Here is a 23,325-nt window from a genome sequence, read left to right on the forward strand (position 1 = left end):
CTTGCCACTAAACATATGAATCACTGCATTGGGGGCATATATCAACTCCATCAGTTCTTGAAGCCCGGATGACACTATCAGGTGTCCAATACATCCGAGGAAATTATTCTGCGTGGAAGCCACCCAAGCGTAGGACAATCCCTTTCAATTTTTTAGGGAAAAAAATAGACATTTTTGGACAAAAAAAGCTATAATTTTTTATTTTACCCTCAATACATTCCACTTTTTTATAATTATTCTTATATATCAATATACTGACCATAACTAGAAACAATTATAATGCAGAAAAACATATATTTACATATTAAAATATCAATCTTTACAATTTTCTCATTTTCCCCGAAGCCGGGTGGCAGCCATATTGGATTTCCATGATTTCAGGACTTTCCACCCCTGAGGATCCCTGCGGACTTTTTTCTGTCACTGAGGACATATCCAGGAACCAAAATCTGTTGAGTTTGCTTTTGTTGCAATTTGTGTGAGGTTGGCCAAATATTTCTGCTAAAATGCCTGTACTATAAAGACATTCTCACACAAGACCTGATCAAACAATCAGATAAATATCCTCTGTTTAACATGATGGAAAAAAACCTTCTCAGCACGTTCCACAAAATCATCCTTTACTGAACAAATTCTTGAAAATCTAAGCAGCTGAGATGAAAAGACATTGTAACCCATTATAATTGGTACATTGCTATCTGGAAAAATGTACAAGACCACAGGGAAACTGAAAGAGTCGTGTGTGTGTGTGTGTGTGTGTGTGTGTGTGTGTGTGTGTGTGTGTGTGTGTGTGTGTGTGTGTGTGTGTGTGTGTGTGTGTGTGTGTGTGTGTGTGTGTGTGTGGCCATTTTTCTCATAGATGGCTAAACAAATATTCATCAAACTTTCTGAGGTTTTTCAATGAGTACCAGAGTGTTTTAGGCAATAAAATAAAATAATTGAAAAAAAAGTTAGTTTTATTTTTTATTACTTTGTTAAAATTGCTCGACAGTGCCTAAGCCTTTGTAGAAATGTGAAAGGTAATCAATTATCCCCGACCCCCATTCATTAGTGGCTGTAGACTGCAGGGAAGTGTTTTAGGATCCCACAAACAATAAAAAATATAGAAAATAAAATTATTTCTTCAAAATGGCAACAGGGTTAAATAAGCACCTGGCAAAGCTGCAAGTAGGCCATAAATATACTCACTCACCTCTGAACTGTGTGGATTGAGTTTGAATCTCAACCCAGATATTTAAATCTGGACTGGAGGTCCCATCTGCTTGTAGTCGTTGATCATCATGAAAGATTCCACAGTGCCTTTTGCAAAAATGAGGCACATTATCCCCAGCACCCTAAACGAACTATTGCTCTGAACCAAAAGCTACTACAAGAAAATTATTGCTCTGAACTACGCTCCCAGCAATGATGCAAACAAGCAGCCACATGCTGCACCTCATGACCTTGAAACCCCCATCCTGCCCACAGTAAGAAATCATCGACTTCATAATGCAATTCAAATATCTCACAGAAGACATCACGTTGATCATAATCACATAAAATTATCTGTGGTGGGGAGGAGAGGACTGGATGTCATTAAAATATCAAGTCATTTGCTGGACATTATTCATCCAATGGAGCGATATAACTGCAGACGTAGACCTATTGCGATGGTGTTGGGGAGGATAAATTATCTTGTTCAAGAGAAAGACAAAAACACATCCAAGTGCGGTTTCGTGACCGCGATCTTGCACCGAAAAGCAAACAATCCTGAGATAACAAAGAAAGGGCCTTTTTTGCCGAGTTATCAACTCGTTTCACAAATATTGACACACAAACAAATAACTGTTGTCTGCATTTATTTTGTACATTTTCAGTGTTGCATTTGTTGTACAAATGATGGAATTTTCTGTTTATTTTATAAATGTGCTTTTTTTTTTTAAACTCCTCTAGATGCCCATGTGCTGAATAATAATGCTCAGAGATAGAAAGAGAAATGTCACCTGAAATTAGCAAAGACAAGTTACATGAGGAAATGTTCAACCGATCATTTTAAGCTTCAATCTTTGATAAGTTTACACTTTCAGGCTTAATCAACATGACAAAAAAAAATCAGCTTAAATACAGCTTCGCAGGCAACCTGCATAGTGTGTGACAGCACAAAAGATGAGGTGTGAAGCAGGATGTCTCATTTGCACAACCCAATACATCATGAGAGATAAATGGAAGTTGAGGATGAGAGAGCGAGTTGAAAGGATGAGAAAGGTGATCCAACGAACAAACATGAGAGTTCACCCGTTTAGCTCATTTCAACCACAAAATTCCAGCCCAAGTATGATCAACAATGCTTATAATATCGAGGCATTTCTGCTGAGACAATTATAATGACACATTAAAACACCAAGTGGGTTTAGGCAAGGAGACCCAACAATCCATTAAATAAATTGACAACCATTGGAGTTAAAATCATGAATAAATACATATTGGACAGGGATTGAATTACAAATTTATCCTGCCAGTTGCATTATTACTGTTATGGTTTGCTGTGTCTCTGATGAAGTGCTCTCCCTGCACATGAGAGCAGGATTTTGAAACTTATTCAAGGTGCTGTTGATAATTTGCCTATTTTTCTTTGCTTGAAGCCAGGGTATCTTTAACGTCCATCGGCGAATGAGAGCAAACGGGTCGCGAGTTTAACGTCCCATACTGGGGGACGGCACACTCATTGATGCAACACCCTGCCTGCGAAGCACCAATCAGGTAGTTTATATTTGCGTCATGAATCTGAACTGCATGAGACACCTCAAAGGTAAATGCATACCTCTGCATCATCCTGTCAGACATATTTAACTTTAGCAAATCGGAACACGATTAGCATGGAAATGAAACTGCAATAGCAGATTTGGGGACAGTTCAAAGACTTTGAACTGCACCTGGCATTTTTGCAGCAGAAATGTTAGGCATCAAAAAAAAACTTGTATACAGTATAATAATGTGAAACAACTCTATCTTGAAACCATATAAACAAGGCTGGACTCTCTTTTTTAACAACAATAATAATTATTACAACAGCCGCTCGGTAGAGTGCATACCTCAACTAAGCTGATTGGTTGACGTTTTGTATCCCACTGAAAGGTCGGATCTGGATTTGGACCTGAACAAAAATTAAATCGACTTGTTCTTGTCACCTAATGAACTCACCCACCAAGTTTCGTCCGAATCTGTCCATAACTTTTTGAGAAATCGTGCCACGTGTCGTTTTTGGCCCTATCTCTAAATGGTTAAAGATCACTTTTTAAAAATGATTGGATCCAGATCCAGATCTTCACCACAAGCTCTTCACAAAATTTCATCCGAATCTGTCCACAACTTTTTGAGATATCCTGTTCACAAACAGACAGACAGGGGTTAAAACAGCCTCCATCCACCTTCCGTGGTGGAGGTAATAATAATAATAATTATTATTATTATTGTGAGGCTCATGGCAGAGCCTGAACAACAGGAGGAAAAGGGTCAACAGACATGGCACAAAGGGGGAAAACAGGACAATAACATACCATATGCATGCACTCAATACTCGGAAAGACAGTTCCAAAAACACTGTTTGATGAATGAATGAATGGAGGCAAGTGTTTGGCTGATACTGAAGAAGGTAAGGATTTCTAGTAAAATATATGTGACCTTGATGGGCAGAGGGGTTTGTGCAGAGAGGTAGGAAGGAAAGAGAAGCAAATCTAGATTAGAGCTGGTTTAAAATAAATAAATAAAAATAATGCAAGGCCAGCAACCTGCCTACAAAAAGTAGAAATCATACATTTAGACTCTGCAGTCTCAAGTTGGAAGATTCTCTAATTGCACTTAGGGCCTTGGACTCCTTGGCCCCAAGGGGAGTAAAATTGGAAGCAGCACCAACAGTCCAATGGGGAAGACACTTCAAATGAAAGCCTTGTGCACCGTTGTAAGCAGAAGAAGTAGTGGACCTTGCAGATAATTCCAAGGCAAGAGTGGGACCTGCTTGGAGAATTACCATCTCCAGGATGCAATTACCATCTGCTCTCGGCAGGTTTAAGGTGATTGTGAGGCCGATGAGTTCCAAAGACTATTTCTCTTCGAGGCCGAGCACAGAAATAAATTGGAGAGTTTGCCAGCTGTTTCTAATACAGGAACAAAGTGAGTATCTCCTGTAGTAAAACGTTTCTGGCAGATGGCCCATTGAATATTTTCTCAAGGTTGGTAGAGAAGAATTCTGCCACAGCTATACCTACTTCTCTTGCAGAGTGAGGTTGTTTGTAAAGTGATGCAATCGATTTTCTCCTCTTAACTAGGTCATTTACACACATCAAAAACACGAATGATCCCAGAAAACCAACTTGGGGAACAGCAGCCTTGAGAGGTAGAGCACAGGACAGAATTCCATCCAAGGCAACCAAATGCTAGTGAACATGATGGGAAATATGATAGCCAGGCCAGAAGACTCTGGATATCACGACTTGAGCTTGGAAAGCAGGGGAGGGTGATGGACAGGAAAATGCACAGATGTCCAGTGAGGTGGCCCTGACGTCTACTTTAAGGTTGAGGACATTTATCCATCGTTGCGATGAAAGAAGTAGCATGTCCAGGATTGAATAACTCGGGGAAGAAGCCAAACTGATGAATGGAAATCACAGAGTAAGAAATAAAGAAGAGAGGAGTCTTTTGGTCTGTTGGCAATTATCAATTTGTGTTATTCAATTTTGCTTATGATGGAAAGAAGGTCTGTTTTTGGCAACATTCTTATAAATCGGGATAATATTAGTAAGTTTCCATGATGCAAACAGGTGGCTCTCAAAGAACGACCTGGAAAAGAGCAGATAAAGAGGAATAGATCTAGCAAACGAACAAGTCTTGAATATTAAAGTACTGACACCATCAGGTCGAGGGGCAGTGGTGGAGTCAAGAGTGGCTTGGAATTCTTCCACCTTACTTGAGGAAAGCTCACATGCTGGAGAAACTTTGCATTGTGGAAGGGGGAAGGGGGATTATGAGGTGTACGATGGGAATGGGATGAAAGGGATTGGAAACCTTGTCCTATCTGTAAATACAAAGTGACAGGCAATGAGCCTTGGCAAAAACAGGTCAATCGTGACCTCATCGTTCAAGAATGAGGGAGCAGTTGAAGTGTGTACATCTTAAAAGCAACAAACTTGACCAGGTGCCAACTCTTGTTCATCACCTTGAAACTTGTAAACACAATATCATGTGTTTAAAAAAAAAACAACAAAACAACAACCTACAAACTAACTGCATGCACGAGAGGAATTCCATTTAAAGCCGTTTTCCCGGATTTTGGTAAAATACTGATTAATTTGCAAACACATTGTACATGTACACAGCATCAAACACAATGCAAGAGGATTTGCATTCAAAATTCTCAAATGCACATCATAAACATCTCGGGTCTATTCAAAAAGTTTGCATATCAATAAAATACTGTAACCCTAGTTATTCTGGAATAAGATGGAGAGCACAGAACCAACACCAATTCAAGTCATTCAATTGAAAATTCAGAACAATTTGCTGCTAAAAGGAAAGGTATCCCAGAGAATGCAGCCACAATATACAATATATATAAAAAGTGTTTGCCTCCAGTGCCTGACAACCGGAGAACATCATATCAAGACTTTAATCACTTTGCTATCAATCGTTCCAGCATTCTAAATATGAGAATAACAAGCAGCGTTTCACAACATAAGGATTTCTTACAATGATGGTGCACAGACGGCACAATGTACACAACGTACACACAAACAAACTGCACCATGACATTTCATCTGCTGCTCATGGTGCAACAAACGTACACCCGTCCCCCAACCCCGGCAAGCACACACAGTTCATCAGGTCTTCCTTTACATGCATCGTTGAGATAACTTGGTGTTACCTTTGCCTCATCGTCGATTTTAATCACCTTAAACCACCCTCACCCACATCGAAAAACACCATCATCAATGGAATAATTTTACTTACTCGACTTGAAAAAAAACAATATAGTTATTTAATCAAATGAGAAAAACAAATAACTGCCAAAACAAATTATGCACAAAGGCGATAGCGACGACTTACGTTGCCAGCCAATGACTACGGAAATAATCAGAGCTTCAAATAATTTATTTTACAAATGTCATTACGTTAAGGGTGCAAAAACAAACACAAACAAAAATTAAATTAAAATAAATCCTTCCCTATATCAAACTATCAGCAAATTAAATACTCCACTAAAAAACAAATGCAGGACACTCTTGCTCGGGCGAACTGATTGGTTCTGCAGAAAACATTAGTCTGAAGAAATAAATTGTCTTCAATTACATGATGGTGAATAAAAAGTGATTTTTTTTTTTGGAAACACAATTCTCTAAGGCTTTTGGAAGAGTTTGTACATAACACAAGTACATGCATTGATATGCAAGGCAAAGGCATGTCATAAACCAGACTCTGCATTTGTTCTTCATCATTGACCAAACACAACGTCGTGGCATTAGGACACATCCATAGCAGTTTGGGTTTGAATTTAACATGATGAACGTTGCAATGAAGAAGTCAGTTCTGATCAGAAGCTAAAGGCTGCAGGAAAATAGCAGCGATGTCATCTGAGAGCACAAGATCAGACATGGAGACTTTTATTCTCCCCTCAAGCATAAAAACAAAAGGAGTGGAATGGCTCATGAAGCATAGTGGGTTGGCAAAAAGATGAACAACCAAATGGCTTGGTGGGAATTTCCTCTGATTGGCTAAGCTGGGATAAATGTGTTTGGAATGAAGCTGTATTCCTGGTGTTGGCTTAATGATTAGCATGGTGGGCTTGGGATCCTTGGATCCTGAGTTCAAATCCCCCTTGGCTGTTGAATTAATGCCAGGTGGGGTTGACTCTGCCCATCATCCTTCCGAGGTCAGCAAAATGAGTGCCAGCTTGCTGGTATCCTGTGTCGGAGTGGTGACCCATCCAGGATCGTGCCCAATAGCCAAGAAGACTGCTTCAGCAGCGCCAACGCTCTGCACAGAGTATGGTCCCAATGGATGGATGGAATGAAGCTGAGCAGATCCACCATTATGTTTTGTACCGAATGGCGAGCATCGACGAAACAGCGAATACTGTAATAAGCATCTCAGACTTGAAAATTTCATTTTCCTTTGTCTTATCAAATTTGATTTAATAAGAATGATATATAAGTGACATTAACGTTTTTAAATTCATCTGAACAAGACTTAGTCTTTAATGAGAGTCTTCTATTTTCTCTTTACCAAAGTTTCAGGCACACACACACACACACACACACACACACACACACACACACACACACACACACACACACACACACACACCTTAAATCTTACCTCTCACACAATTAAAATTCTAAAACAATTTTTAGGCAGAACTTACTTACATGTGTGTGTGTATGTGTGTGTGTGTGTGTGTATATATATATATATATATATATATATATATATATATATATATATATATATATATATACATATATATATATATATATATATATATATATATATATATATATGTTGTGTGCGTATGTATACATGTGTGCAATTATCACACAAAAATCACCTCTGATTTCACATGGTGTAGATAATAACTTGAGTGTAAAAACTAGGTTAACAATAATATATAAAATCTGGTTTCCATGATTAATTTGTGCGAGCCAGGGAGTTGATGTTTTGTAGTTTCAGCACTTTTGAAAAGAGCCAACGACAACTTTAAAAAGTTTAAAAATCAAAATAAAATAAAAATCAGCAAGCAACTGTTTTTAAAATATATCCAAGAACAGACCAATGCACATGAGGCTGCAAGTGTACATGAGTACGTTGCTTTCTTCTAGTGTACCAGGAAAACAACAGCCCAACAGGTGCCAAGGTAGAACATGAAGGAAAAGCACATGTATGTACAAGTATTGTGCCGATTTCCTCTACACAGAATTAAATATATAAATAATCCTTTTTTGAAAGTGATGACTATTTGTAACATTACATTGTAAAAACCAAGGTCCACAGCAGCACGTGACACCAAAGAAATTGTTCGCCGAACCAAAGTGACCAAATTACTACGCCACAAATGAAGCGCTCGTCCAAATCTCAATCAAGCCCATTCATGCCTTGGTGGCGTAGGCAGAAGCTCTTTCCTTTAATTGTTCCATGCAAAGATGGCAGCTCCAGCTACCTGTACTCACCAGGGAAGGAGGTAAAAAGGGGAAAGATAAGGTAAGGGAATGAAGAGAGTAAGAAAGGAAGAGCATGTACATTTTAAATCTAAATATCAAAACTTTTAGGACTTCAAAAAACACTTGTTAAAATTGGCCAATTTTAAGTGTTCCAATAATCATGCTTTAACCAGGAGCATCTTTACCTTTACCACCGGAGGTGGACGGGGGTTATGCATTCGCATCGGTTTGTTTGTTACTTGCAAAATCAAAAATCTGCAAGTATATTGGTTGGTCTGGTCTGTTATTCTCCATGTATGTCAATCGCCTACGAGTCACATTATTACTCCGATCTTCACGAAACTTAACGACCTGGTAGAGGTGGTGACAAGCTGGAAGCCTCTCGTTTTTTTAAGTCAATAGGTCAAAGGACACAAGTAGTCAATTTTCATCTGATTGACTTGATACTGCATGTGTGTATGTATACATATACTTATACACATACACATATACACATACAAATATATATGTATAATATATATGTATATTAATATTTTGGCACGCCCCTTTTTTTGTTCCACCATCAGATTTTTGTTACTGCATGATATGCAACAAGCTTTGACATATATAGTAACTAGTAAAGGTGCCCGTCTTGGACGGGCGTCACTGGCAACATATGGTAAAAGACAGATAGCATGAATGTATTTTAAACAATATATTGTTGTGGTTACCAGATTCGCAAACCACCATTCAGGTCCCTTAGGTGAGGTATCTCGGTAAGTGCATGTGTAGTTAGGCCCAAACCCGTTGTCTAGTGGGAATACATGTCATTTATACGTGCTGCGACTCTTCAGGATAGCCGTTTTTCTTTTACTATCTTTATTTTGGACCAACCGCCATGATCACAACCACAACATCAACCACCGACCACAACCACCGCTTCACCACAACCGCCACGACCTTCACGCACACCTCACAACCGTAGCATCGCCACCGTTCTTGCCCCACTCATGGGCACCGATGCTGGACTCGTGTAGGGCGCACGTTGAACAGCGTGTACAAAATCACGGATTTTGTGCTTCAAAAACGGATCAAAAACGACACACGCCCACTTTTTGCCGTCCAATCGGTGAGCGAGGGGCGATTTGGCCCCGCCTCCAGAACGATCGATATATGCAAATTTGTGGATCAAAAAGCCTTCACGCCCACTTTTTCTCGGGCCAATGGGGAGCGAGGTGAAAGGTCAAAGGGAGGGGGTCAAAGGCGAAGTTACGGGGGGGATAAAAGGACGGTGTTCGTCAGTCAGAAGGGAGTCGCAAACGAGAACGAAAGAAGTCTGGAGCCCGAAGCCTGCAGTGGCTGGAGAAGCTGAAGAGAGTCGGACGAGGGGGTGCTCGCGTCGGTGCCAGGAGCTGCACGCCCGAGGGAGGCCGGCAGCGCGACCTGGCCGAGGTGGAGACGCACACCAGGGATAATAAAGATCCTCTATACCCCGAGCATCAGCAACCCCTCCTGTTTCCCCGCGCTGAGATAGTGCGACCAAGGGGGCCCCGTTCCCACCCCCTACCAGGCACTGTCCACGAGGCCCGCGGGTTGCGGGGCCATCGCCGCTCCGCGTCTCATCACCAGACGGGTAGGCCCGACCCGGTCTCGGCCTCAGGCCTGCCCCATTCTTGGGGGATTTCTTTTCCTTGGTTTTGGGTATGTGTTGTCGGCGCCGTCTGTGAAGTAGAATTGTATAAGTGTTGCCGTGTGCTCGGTAGTCGGTATTAGCTCTGCACTGTGTTTTCACTTTTATGTTTGCTTTTTGTGTAAATGGAATTGTGTTTTCTTTTTTTTGTGTGCATTTGGTGGAATTGTATTTGTGTGCTTTCCGTTCGTCGCGAATAAATGTGCTTTATTGTTGAACTGTTCTCCCGCTTCGCTTCGTCTTTTCCTCCATTGAATCCCCATCTTGCTTCACGTAAAGGGTTGGTAGTGGGCTGAATACGCCCGATAATTAATCGAACCGTCGAGGTCGACGATAACACCGCTCGGTTATTCTGATAGTACGGAACGGGTCGCTTAAGTGGCCCGTGTCCGAAGTCGACCTGCGGCGAGGTGTGATCGCCCGGTCTACCCTCCGCGTGGGTACTTAGGTAGTTCGAATTTGGCGAGCAACCCTATCCCACGCGGGGGCTGATTGGCTCGATCGCGGTGAGACCGAAAGGTCCACCCGTGACTGGTTCCCGGCGTTAGTCCGAGAGGGTCACGACTGGATTGTCCGTCCGGTGGGCGACGTGCCGCGATTCGAGTTACGTGGCCGGTCGCACGCCGGCGGGCGCGAAGACCGCAACAATATTATATCATTTTTATCCATTGATTATCATTCAGGTTTTCCCCTTAGACTGTTCCGCAGTAGCTCCACTTCGATGACATTACCACGTAGTTTAATGACTACACAACGTGTACCATTCGTGAGTTCCGGAGGATCCATAGAGCGCATTAAACTTACAGGGCACCCTACTTTAAAGTGATCCAAAAAGGTTGGATCAATTTCGTTTTCATATTCATATCTTGTAGATTTTAGCTGATTCTGAAACTGTTAACAGCATGTCGATCGGATGATTCTGTGATTTTCTACGGTAGTAAACAGAAGTACGACTTAAGCCTGTACGCCACTATGCGGAGACCCGAGGACCTAATATTTCACAACAAACTAAAAACTCACAAAATTTGAAGATATTTTAAAGAAACAATTTATTATAATATCAATTAAATATCATTTTCATCCATCGATAACATGAATTGTTCTGTACAGCTATAGTTGTTCTCCTGGGATCTGCGCATCCATCCACGATATGTTCTAATGAAGTGCATTAGGAATAATAAAAACAGCACCGTGCGGGAGTGTAGGTAATCTCTCCAAAGCTCTCGGAAAGCCTTAAAATGCATCACGATCGGTTTGATTGTGAACAGATATACGGACGGACGGATATCGAGACCGGTTTTATTAGGTCATCATGAAGGTACCGCTTGATATTACGCATTGAAATAGAGATATGAATACTCAAGTGAGTTTATTATATGTCTATGATTGATAGCTTATTGACAGCTCAATAACATGAGCAATTTACTATGGCATATAGTGATTAATATAACTCTACAAAAGGTTTTACAAACTCATCTTAGTGGTCCTCTAAAAAATGGGAAACATTTTTATTTCTTTTTTGTGCAATAATTCCTCCCATTTTGCAAATGGAGAACATGAACTGTTTAACTACCATAATCATCAAAACGAATTTTGAGGGGCCTCTTAAGGAAGACAATAATATCATTACTATGTATGTCAAAGTTTGTTTCATTTCATGCAGTAACAAAAATCTGATGGTGGAACAAAAAAATGGGCGTGCCAAAATATTAATATAATAATATAATATATAATACAATAATAAGATTTAACTACATAATCATCAAAACGAATTTTGAGGGGCCTCTTAAAGAAGACAATAATATCATCTATATTAATATTTTGGCATGCCCCTTTTTTGTTCCACCATCAGATTACTATTTCTGTCAAAGCTTGTTTCATTTCATGCAGTAACAAAAATCTGATGGTGGAACAAAAAAAAGGGCGTGCCGAAATATTAATATAGATAATAATAAGATTTAACTACCATAATCATCAAAACGAATTTTGAGGGGCCTCTTAAGGAAGACAATAATATCATTACTGTATATGTCAAAGCTCGTTTCATTTCATGCAGTAACAAAAATCTGATGGTGGAACAAAGAAAGGGGCGTGCCGAAATATTAATATAGATGATATTATTGTCTTCCTTAAGAGGCCCCTCAAAATTCGTTTTGATGATTATGGTACTTAAACAGTTCAAAAACTCCATTTGCAAAATGGGAGGAATTATTGCACAAAAAAAAATTAAAATGTTTCCCATTTTTTAGAGGACCACTAAGATGAGTTTGGCTCATAAAATCACGCTCCATTTGGGGAGAAAACAGTTGAGTTCATACCTGACGAATTTGCACTTTCCATATGCCGTAGTTTCTTCACAAAACCATGACTTTCTGACGAAGTACAAAGTATTTCTTTACTTTTTTTATACATGGTTGCCGTTTTGAAATTTTCATCGACCGATACCCGCTGCCCAGCTGGCACCAACTGCCAACAAAGTATCGCCCGGTCGGTTACGGTTAAACCCAAAATCATGATCATCGTTTTAGTGTGGAGGTGAGTACTGACAATGTACTTGGGTCTTTTCCGGGTGGGTGCGGGATTGAGCATGTGCATATAAAAATCTGGCAACCCAACTTGAATTGAACAACAATGGCCGCTTGATTCTTGAAATTTGAACTGACAGAAATAGCCTTCGAGCCTTCAGTGCTTCAGTGAGCCTTGAGTCTACCACTCCGTAAAAGTACTTCTTCAACCGTCTCACAAGTAAGAGTTCGATCGTGATGGCAGATGCCAATAATAACAAGGAATATGAAGACTCCTCAAGTCACTCCTCTGATGAAAATTCTGTTGCAAGCATCCCCCCCAAGTCCAAGCCCGAGCCTTGATCCTAACAGTGATATTGAACATCCTCATAAATCAATGGATAAAAATGATATAATATATTGTTTAAAATACATTCATGCGATCTGTCTTTTACCATATGTTGCCAGTGACGCCCATCCAAGACAGGCACCTTTACATACATACATATATATATATATATATATATATATATATATATATATATATATATATATATATATATATATATATATATATATATATATATACATACTGTACGTTTAAGCCTGGTGTTGTATTGTTACGGATTTGGAAACCTTGTGCACACAAACAGCCAGAGACCCCGTAGTTCAGTTATTTTGATAAGTATATGTTTACAGTTAGAATCCATCCCCCCTTTGTCGAATGGGAATTACGTGTGCACGCTAAGAGTTATTTTTTTTGTTAGGTTTTTATACAACAACACCAACAACAACAACAACGACACCACCCTCACTCAATCCGGTCGCCATTGCCCACGTGTTTTTGGCTGAAGGCATGGGCGGAGCCTCCATCGCCTTAGATCCGACTCCGCCCCAGAAAGGTGGGAGTTGCCCCGCCTACCATAGGCTTGTCCAATGAGCGACGGCCAGCGGATTGCGCAATGGGACCGTCCAATCAGGAGGCGAGTGGCGAGGAAAGAAACCCTCCCACCCCGAGAGAAGAGGAGTGATTGTGGCAATTGGCTTGGTCTGCGGTCGTGGTTCGAGCGGTCTGGGTCCTTTGTGGTGGCTCACCGTGGTGGTGGTGACCGAAGAGCAGTGGTGGTGGTGACCGAAGAGCAGTGATCGTGGCGACTGCCGAGTGTCTGTGGTCGTGGTGGCTTGGTCTCGGTCGTCGTCTGCGGCCTTTTGCGGTGTATTCTCTTGGTGGTAGTGGCCGAGCTGCCGGGGACGTGGGCTGTGGACTTCGGGTCATGGGTTCGAGTCCCACCGTGGTGGTTCGGGGTCGGTGTGATCGCATGAGGTGGGACAGGTACCCCAGCCCGGCTCTACCGAATAAACCCACGGGGTCCAGTTTCTTTGGGTGTGCGTGTGTGTGTGTGTGTGTGTGTGTGTGTGTGTGTGTGTGTGTGTGTGTGTGTGTGTGTGTGTGTGTGTGTGTGTGTGTGTGTGTGTGTGTCCGTGGGACCCGTCTAAATAGAATCGTTAAGTGCCTTGTTCATTGTACATTACATTTTTTATTTGTGATAACTCTGCTCTGTGTCTCCCCTCCCCGAATTATTCTTTATAAGTAGGCACCCCTGTTAAATGTTCCAGTTCGTGCTTTCCTACTATTGGCTGAGCAAGGTGCGTATTGAGAAATAGTAAAGCCGTTCGTGCCGTAAATTGTTCATTTGGTCCGGCGCGGCTTTGGTAACTTCCGCTCGGTTACGCCAGATCCAAGTCGGTGATAGCGACTCGATTCAGACAAAGTCGGCCGAGGGTGTGGTTTCCCCGGTAGTTGGACGGCATGAGTACTTAGGTAAATTGGAATAAGACAAGTGGACCCTACCTCACGCCGTCCAAATATTGGCGACCGCGGTCCTCTAAGTGACCCGAGAATCATGACCTAAATTCTGGGTGTTCGGTGGTAGACAACTCCACTGCTCTACCTTGTGGTCGTTTATCGACACCAAACCCCGGCCCACAACAGTATTAGTGGTTAGGGTGGTGGGCTTGGGATCTTTGGGGTCTGAGTTTAAACCACGTCAGTCACTGAATTAACACCAGGTGGGGTTGACTCGGCCTAGCCTGGTGTTGGCGCAGTAGTTAGGGCAGCGGCTTGGGATCCAAGAGGTCCTGAGTTCAAGCCCCGTTGAGCCACTGAATTAATACACCAGGGGGTTGACTCAGCCTGTCATCCTTCCGAGGTCGGCGAAATGAGTACCAGTATACTGGGCCGGTGTATACCCCGGTTAAAAAAAATGGGTGTACCATATCCCTGTGTCGTAAGAGGCGACCAGGGTTGCGTCAGGAAGGGCATCCGGTGTAAAACATGTGCCAAATCACTATGCGGATCATACGGATGATCCGCTGTGGCGACCCCTAACGGGAGGAGGAGGAGGAGGAGGAGGAGGAGGAGGAGGAGGAGGAGGAGGAGGAGGAGGAGGAGGAGAAGGAGAAGGAGAAGGAGAAGGAGAAGGAGAAGGAGAAGGAGAAGGAGAAGGAGAAGGAGAAGGAGAAGGAGAAGGAGAAGGAGAAGGAGAAGGAGAAGGAGAAGGAGAAGGAGAAGGAGAAGGAGAAGGAGAAGGAGAAGAAGAAGAAGAGTTGACTCGGCCTGTCATCCTTCCGAGGTCGGCGAAATGAATAACAGTGAACTGGTAATAGGGACATTTCATCAGTGGTGCCCCCATACCCAGTAGCAGTGATGATGCACCGTTTATCATAACCAGTTGAAAGCATGAAATCATGCCACCACCACATGTGGAAGTATAACAAACAAAATATATTTTTATGTGTATAATATATATATATATATATATATATATAAAATATAAATACACTGCCTTCAGAAAGTATTCACACCCCTCAACTTTTGTCATATTTTATTGTGTTGCAGCCTGAATTTAAAATGGATAAAAGTTATATTTTTAGTAACTGATCTACACAAAACAACCCATAATGACAAACTGAAAACATGTCTTTGGAAATTTTTATAAACTTATTTAAAATGAAAAGCTGAAATGTGTTACGTCAATAAGTATTCAGCCCCCTCAGTCATTACTTTGTAGGAGCGCCTTTGGCAGCGATCACAACTTTAAATCTTCTTGTCTATGTGTGCATCAGCTTTGTACATCTGGATTTGGGGATTTTCTTCCATTCTTCCTTGAAGATTTGTTCAAGCTCTGTCAAGTTGGATAGGGAACATCAGTGAATATCAATCTTCAAATCTTTCCACAGATTTTCAATGGGATTCCAGTCTGGGCTTTGGCTGGGCCATTCAAGGACATTCATGTTCTTCTTCTGAAGGCATTCCAGTATTGCTTTGGATGGATGCATCGGGTCATTCCCCTGTTGGAATGTAAATCTTCACCGCAGTTCCAGGTCTTTTGCATTCTGAAGCAGGTTCTCCTTAAGGATTTTCCTGTATTTGACTCCATTCGTTGTTCCTTCTATCCTTACAAGTTTCCCAGTCCCTGCCACTGAAAAGCATCACCATAGCATGATGCTGCCACCATCATGCTTCACAGTAGGGATGGTGTTGGATGGGCGATGAGCTGTACTCGATTTCCGCCAAATAGACGTAGCACTTTGCATTCAGGCCAAAATTCACAAAATTCACAAAAAAAATCAACAGACTGCTCTCAATTTGACCTTTCCTTCATACCTTGCCTAAAAAAATCCAACTGTTACAGCGTTTCTTCTCTCCATTCTCTTAATTCGCCTTTATTGCATCCATCAAGAAATGTCTTCAGTCGCATTTCTGAACTAAAAATGTTTAAAACCCCAGTTTGCAATGCATGTTCACTTTCCATCAATTGTCCTTTTTGGTTGGTTTCCACCAGACGTAGCGCTTTGCATTCAGGCCAAAGAGTTCAATTTTCATCTCATCAGACCACAGAATCTTTTGCCTCATGCTCTCAGAGTATTTCATGATGTGTAGTGCAAGCTCCAGACATGCTATCATGTGCCTTTTTTTTCAGGAGTGGCTTCCGTCCGGCCACTCTCTCTCATAAAGCCGAAATTTGTGAACTGCTGCAGAGATTGCTGGCCTTCCAGCAGGTTCTCCCATCTCAACCAAGGAACGCTGTAGTTCTGTCAGAGTGGTCATTGGGTTCTTGGTCACCTCCCTAACCAAGGTCCTTCTTGCCCGGTTGTTCAGTTTGGTCGGACGGCCAGCTCTCGGAAGAGTCTGCGTAGTTCCATATTCGTTCCATTTCCTAATGATGGAGCTCAATGTGCTCTTGAGAACTTACAACACTCTAGAAATTGTCTTATACTCTTCCCCAGATCCACACTTCCTCACAATTCTATCTCCGAATACTACAGACAGTTCCTTGGACATCATAGTAGAGTTTCTGCTCTCACATGCACTGTCAACTGTGGGACCTTATATAGAAAGGTGTTTCTTTCGAAGTCATGCCCAATCAATCGATTTGGCCACATGTGGACTCCAATCAAGTTGGCAAGACATCTCAAGGATGATCAAAGGAAATTGTGGATGTACCTGAGCTCAATTTGGAGCGACAAAGCAAAGGAGTTGAATCCTTATTGAAGCAAGACATTTCAACTTTTCATGTTTAATGAATTTTTAATGAAAACAGGTTTTCACTTTGTCATTATGTGCTATTTTGTGGAGATTGTTGTCAAAAATTTAACTTTAATCTATTTTAAATTCAGGCTGTAACAACAAAATGTGACAAAAGTCAAGGGGTGTGACTACTTTCTGAAGGCACTGTAGGTGTATATATATATATATATATATATATATATATATATATATATATATATATATATATATATATATATATATATATATATATATATATATATATATATATATATATATATATATATATATATATATATATATATATATATATATATATATATATATATATATATATATATATATATATATTGTTGTGGTTGACGAAATTCGCAAACCACCATTCAGGTCCCTTAGGTGAGATATCTCTGTAAGTATATGTGTAGTTAGGCCCAAACCCGTTGTTTAGAGGGAATAAATGTCATTCATTCGGGCTGCGACCCTTCAGGATAGCCGTTTTTCTTTTACTATCTTTATTTTGGACCAGCCGCCATTACTACCACCACCAACCACGTCTCAACAGCCATCACACAACAACCACCAACCGCAACGCCGCTTCACAACAACAGCCACGACCTTTACCGTCACAACTCGCCCTCGCAACCATCGCATCACCACCATTCCCGCGCCACTTGTGGGCACCGATACTGGACTCGTGCAGGGCGCGCACCGAGCAGCGGGTGCAGAGGCACAGCCTTTCCGAAGAAAACGGATCAAAAACGACTCACGCCCACTTCTGTTCCGTCCTATCGGCGAGCGTGGGGCGATTTGGCCCCGCCTCCAGGTGCGTTGGAGTGTGGTCGCTATATGCAAATTCATGGATCAAAAAGCATTCACGCCCACTTTTCCTCGGTTCAATGGGGAGCCAGCCAGAGGTAAAGGGTCGAAGGTGAAGGAGCGAAGCCACGGGGCATATAAGGGGCCGCGTTCGTCAGTCAAGGCAGTTAAGAGTTCGGAGTCAGTGAAGAGTTGGGACGAGTCAAGAGAGGAGTCGGAGAAGGCGGTTGGACGGAGCTGTGGAGAGGTGGCGGCGGCGAAGGCGGTCGAGGGGGGTGCTCGTGTCAGAGTCGGGGAGCTGCGGAGGGGAGAGGCCAGCAACGCGACCAAGGTCGTGGTGGAGACGCTCGTCGCGGGACCCGAGACAGGGAGATATCCTCCTTCCCCCGAGCATCAACAACCCCCTCCTGTTTCCCCCCCGCGCTGAGATAGTGCGAGAAGGGGGCCCCGTTCCCACCCCATACCAGGCAGTCCCAGCGAGGCCCGCGGAGTCGGGGCGCCAGCGCCATTTTGCGGCTCATCACCAGACGGGGAGGCCCGACGCGGTCTCGGCCCCAGGCCCGCCTGCCCCCCTCATCCTTGAGGGTGGTCCTTTTCTTTTGCTTTGGGTATATGTGTTGTCGGCGCCGTCTGTGAAGTAAAACTGTATAAGTGTTGCCGTGTGCTCGGTAGTCGGTTAGCTCTGCATTGTCTTTTGCTTTTACATTTGCTTTTTGTGTATTATTGTGTGTTTCTTCTTCTATTACATTTGCTTTTGGTGTAATTGTATATGTGTGCTTTCCGTTCATCGCAAAATAAATGTGAATTATGTTGAACTGTTTTCCCGTTCCGCTTCGTCTTTTCCTTAATTGAATCTCCATCTTACTTCACGTAAAAGGGTTGGTCGTGGGCTAAAACGCCCGATAATTAATCGAACCGTCCAGGTTGACGATAACACCGCTCGGTTATCCCGATAGTACGGAACGGGTCGCTTAAAGTGGCCCGTGTCCGAAGTCGACCTGCGGCGAGGTGCGATCGCCCGGTCTACCCTCCGTGTGGGTACTTAGGTAGGTCGAATTTGGCGAGCAACCCTATCCCACGCGGGGGGCCGATTGGCACGATCGTGGTGAGGCCGAAAGGCCCACCCGTGACTAGTTCCCGGCGTTAGTCCGAGAGGGTCACGACGGGATTGTCCGTCCGGTGGGCGACGTGCCGCGATTCGAGTTACGTGGCCGTCCGCACGCCGGCGGGCGCGAATCCGCAACACTGGTGTCAGGTCGTGCGATACAAACTCATCGCCCTCCTCGCGGCACTGGTATCGGAGAACGGGAAAACGGGCTCTCCTGTCTCCAGCTAAATTCACGGGAATCGGTCCAGGGGTGAGAGGAGCGACCCCCGATTCCCTCCAAATTACGAGCGATTCAAATTAACCCTTTACGAGAAATAAGATGGCGTCTCAAGGCGAGCGGGAGTCGGGGGTATTAGAAATGTATATGTGTGGTAATGTAGGATCCATGGTTCAGGATGAAAACCCCGAGCAGGAAATGGTTGTGCAGGAACATGAACTCCCCCAACTGAGCCCAGAGCCCGAAATAGGTGCGGCGGCGGCCTCGGTGTATGACACCTCCCCTCCCCCCCTCCGCCAAAACCCCCCCGATCCTTGCCGAATCGGCTCACCCAAGCGCACCCGACATGTCCATGCTGGCGGCAATGACAGCGAGGATGGATACAAACACAAATGAAATGAAAAACGAAATAAAAGGCATGAACAAGCAAATGAACGATATGAAGACGAAAATGGAAACAAACGCACTCGAAATGAAAGAGCTGCGGGGTGAGACGCAGAACATGGGCCAAAGCCTGCAGGCGGGCATGAAGGCAGTGACCAGGGAGCTTAAAATGGCGACTCCACGTGTGGGAGCGAACGAGCTGGGAGGGAGTGCAACGGCTGTCGGGCCCGCGGTGGAGGCGGGTAAGGAAAAAATAATTCGGGAGACAAGAGACGAGGTGAAAGTAATTGGGAGGGAGAGAAAAGAACAATTAATACGGAAAGCAAGGATGAGGTACGCGGAGATCGTGAAAGAGCAAGGAGTGAAAAACAGGGAAGGACGGGAGCGACTTCAGGAGAAAGCAAGGTTGACCTACATAAAGATAAGGGAAAGACGCCAGAAAGAAGCAGAGACCAATAGACACGAGGAGACGACAGAAAGAATAAAATGTATAGAGACACGGGAGATAGAGGGTGAATTGGACAAGGTTAGTGACGTGTACACACACACACAGAGGTAGTGGAGGATAGTGAGGGTGAGCTCGCGGAGCGTGTAGGGACCCAGTGCGAGCAGCTGGATGGCCTCCTCCAGGAACGAGGGGAGGGAGTATTCCCCCTTGAGGCGAGTCACGACCAGGTGAGTTCGGTCGTGCTTTGCGAGGTTGAGGGGACGGGTGCTGTGGACAGGTGCACGGAGAGCTTGGGGGGTATAGAGGCCCCAGAGACCCTTGTGGGAACACGAATCCCCAGTGTGGTTGTCCCGGTGTGTGTGGTGCAAGGTGTGAGTGCGTCCCCGTGTGTGACAAAGACCCCGTGTGTGGAAGCGACCCCGTGTGTGAGTGGTGTGGTGGTAAGTGTGCAGAAGGGCGTGCTTCCCAGCACGCCGTGTGTGGATGAGACACCGCGGGCGAGTGCCCCCGCGTGTGTGAGTGAGACACCGCGGGCGAGTGCCCCCGCGTGTGTGAGTGAGACACCGCGGGCGAGTTCCCCCGCGTGTGTGAGTGAGACACCGCGGGCGAGTGCCCCCGCGTGTGTGAGTGGTGTAGTGGCAAGTGTGCCAAAGGGCGTGCTTCCCAGCATGCCGTGTGTGGATGAGGCACCGTGTGTGAGTGTCGCCGTGTGTGTGAGTGAAACGGCCAGTATGAGTGAGGCACCGAGGATGAGTGCCCCCGCGTGTGTGAGTGGTATGGTTTGTGTGAGGGAAATGGCACGAGTGAGTGGAAGGCCGCGAGTGAGTGGAGCCACGTGTGCGAGGGAGATGGCATGCGTGAGTGAACGGCCGAGTGCAAGGGAGACCGTGTGTGTGAGAGAGCGGTATGTAAGGGAGATGTCGGTGGGCATGTGTGAACATGCAGCCGCGTCTCCCGGTGTGAGTTTAATGGTGAGGTGTGTTAGCGTCGTAACACGCGGGAGTGCGTGGGTCGAATGGCGACGACGGCGACATGAGAGGAAAGAAAGCCGAGTAGCGGCTGTAGTTGTTTCGGGGACCGTGCCGGGTTCGCCCAGCAGCGCGCGCGAGGTCCGTGCTGTGCAACGCACGAGGCCCCCACGTGCTCGCTTGCGAGAGTGAAGTCCCGGTCCGGAAACGCACGTGGTGGATTTGCCGATCCCGCGGACGGACAAAGCTTAGGCAGGTAAACGGATTTGGACCGGACGGGTTCTCCACGCGATCGTGTGTGTTAAGCTCCAACGGGCAAAGCACATGTGTTCGCGTGGGGAACCCCTCGAGACGTGGGGCTTGTGTTTTTTTTTATGCGCACGGTGACGTCATGGCTGCACGTGGGGTTGGAATCCGGCAGGAGGGGTATCCCTGCCGGATGGTACCGTCCAAGGAGGGACGAGGAACACGTGCAGCTGCATGACGTCACGGGCAGGTGCAAAGTGCGCGAGCTTGCGAGTTGCCGCGCTGGTGCTGCGCATGTGAAAAAAAAAAAGCCTCACTTTCGGGTGCACAGGATTCCTGGGCAAGGGGTGGAAGACCCCCTTGACTAGGGCACAGGATGGAAACTAGTTAGGGGGAAGGGTTAGCTTAGTTAGACCGACTTCATGGGCAGGGGTAAGTCCTCATGGAGTCCGTGGAATGGATTAGGTAGAGGGATTGCAGCGAGATTTAGGTTGGGAAATAAAATGATTTATTTGGAGACAGTGACAGACTTGTGAATGTGTAGAGGAGACGTAGTTTAGCTACGTAGTGTTAAAAGGAACGTGCTATAGTGTAAGGGACGACGTGGGAGCACGAGTTAGTTAGGGGATGTAGTTAGAAGGATGGCAGAGTTCAGCGGTGAGTGTGTTGAAGAGTTGGTGAGTGAAGTGGAAGCATGTGCTTGGTGAGTGAGTGAGGCCAGCGGGTCTGTGTGTATGGAGCGAATGGGGACTGCATGGTGCGATGAGTGATTGGGGGGAGGAGTGACTCCCGCCCAAGGGACCCCGGGGTCAGTGTAGATTGAGTTAGGGGGTTAGTCAAATTTACAAAATGGAGGTCGTTTTGTTGTTGGTGGGGAAGTAGGCTCGAAACCCGTTTGGAGGGGTGCAGGAGCCCTGTTGACAGGCTGGGAGCATGGTGGCGAAAGGTGAGTATTGCTGAGTGGGTACCCCGGGCACCAGGCTAGTCGGCCATGGTAGGCCAAGGGCCCATGGGGGGCCGGGATAGCGTAGTGGGCACGGGTGCGCCTGCTTGGTGCGGGGGCCCGGGGCGCCATTAGCCGCGTGGGCAGTGTTGTGGGCACGGGTGACCCTCGGAAAGGGGCCTGGGAAGCCAGCCTGCCACGTGTGCATTTCAGGGGAGGTGCCATGGGGGGCACTCCCCGGTGTTAGGGAGCTGGTAGGCTCGGATGCAGTGTAGTGCCCGGGGGTGCCATCGTCGGAGAATTGGCAGAGGGTCGTGCCTGCCAAAGGGAGCCACGTGTCCCAGCCATGAGACCGTGTGAGGGCACGGAGAGAAAATTGGGGGGCGAGGCCCGAAATTGTGAGGACACCAACACAGGCGACGGGAATCTGGGTTGTTAGAACCAATAGTTTAAGCGAGAGGAGCTTGTTGAAAGCCCCGGGGTAGTTTAACAGTTAAATGGATAGGGTAGATTAGGAAGTGTACCCCTCCGCACCATCCATTCCCTCGCTCTCGTTGTGGGCCGCTGGACCCACTTTAGTTATAGATCGCTGAAGTCTGGGGAGGCCATCCTGAGGCTTGAATTGGGCCTCGACACAGGACGTTAGCTCTCCCTTGTTCCCCTCCGGGAAGGGAACGTAGGGGTTGGGAGTCGGCTAGGTGACAGGATAGGTTAGCCGAACAAGGACAGTACAGGGGGTTAGGGGACGATTTATAGTGGGGAAGTAAAAAAAAAAAGAAAAAAAAAAAAGTTGGGGCTAAATTGGGGTTTGACAAATTAAAGGAGTGGGTATAGACAGTGACAGGCAAAGGCGATAGGTTGGGAGGGAGACCGTAGGGTAGGTCCGAGCCCGCCTTCCGAGTGGCCAGCACCACCGCACTCCCTCCACCAACCTCCACTGAACGGCAAAGACTGGCCAGCTTCATCTGCTGGCTGCGTTGCTGCAAGGCAAAGGCCGGCCCACTTCATCGGCAGCTGTTGCTGTGCTGCAAGGCCTGTGCCGGCCGGATCGTCTGCAGCTGTTTTCTGCAAGGCCTGTGCCGGCCAGTTCGTCTGCCGGCTGTGTTTGCCTGCAGCGGCCTTCTTCTGCGGGCTGTTTTTGCCTGATCACCTTTGCCATGCCATGCTCACTGCCCCTGTTCACCAGCCCCGTTCAATTTTTGCTTTGCCCCCCCCCCCCTGTTCATTGCCATGTGCGCCAGGATCAGAAAGCAACAGTTTGCAAGC

General features: G+C 45.2%; 1 protein-coding gene across 7 annotated transcripts in view; it reads right to left on the reverse strand.

The window, feature by feature from the left end:
• Window positions 1-1,821: 1,821 nt before the first annotated feature.
• LOC147020483 (zinc finger protein ubi-d4-like) overlaps window positions 1,822-23,325 on the reverse strand; it is a 201,848-nt gene continuing 180,344 nt past the window's right edge. For all 7 annotated transcript variants that reach the window (XM_085895864.1, XM_085895865.1, XM_085895859.1 and 4 more), the window contains one exon: window positions 1,822-8,185. In XM_085895864.1, coding sequence (XP_085751990.1) covers window positions 8,115-8,185 — 71 coding nt within the window. In that variant the 3' untranslated portion in view covers window positions 1,822-8,114. The remainder of the gene's footprint in view (window positions 8,186-23,325) is intronic.

The sequence above is a fragment of the Eptatretus burgeri genome, chromosome 9 (genome assembly GCF_056783735.1).
Source record: "Eptatretus burgeri isolate ZD-2024b chromosome 9, Ebu_testis_v1, whole genome shotgun sequence".
NCBI classification, from domain to species: domain Eukaryota; kingdom Metazoa; phylum Chordata; class Myxini; order Myxiniformes; family Myxinidae; genus Eptatretus; species Eptatretus burgeri.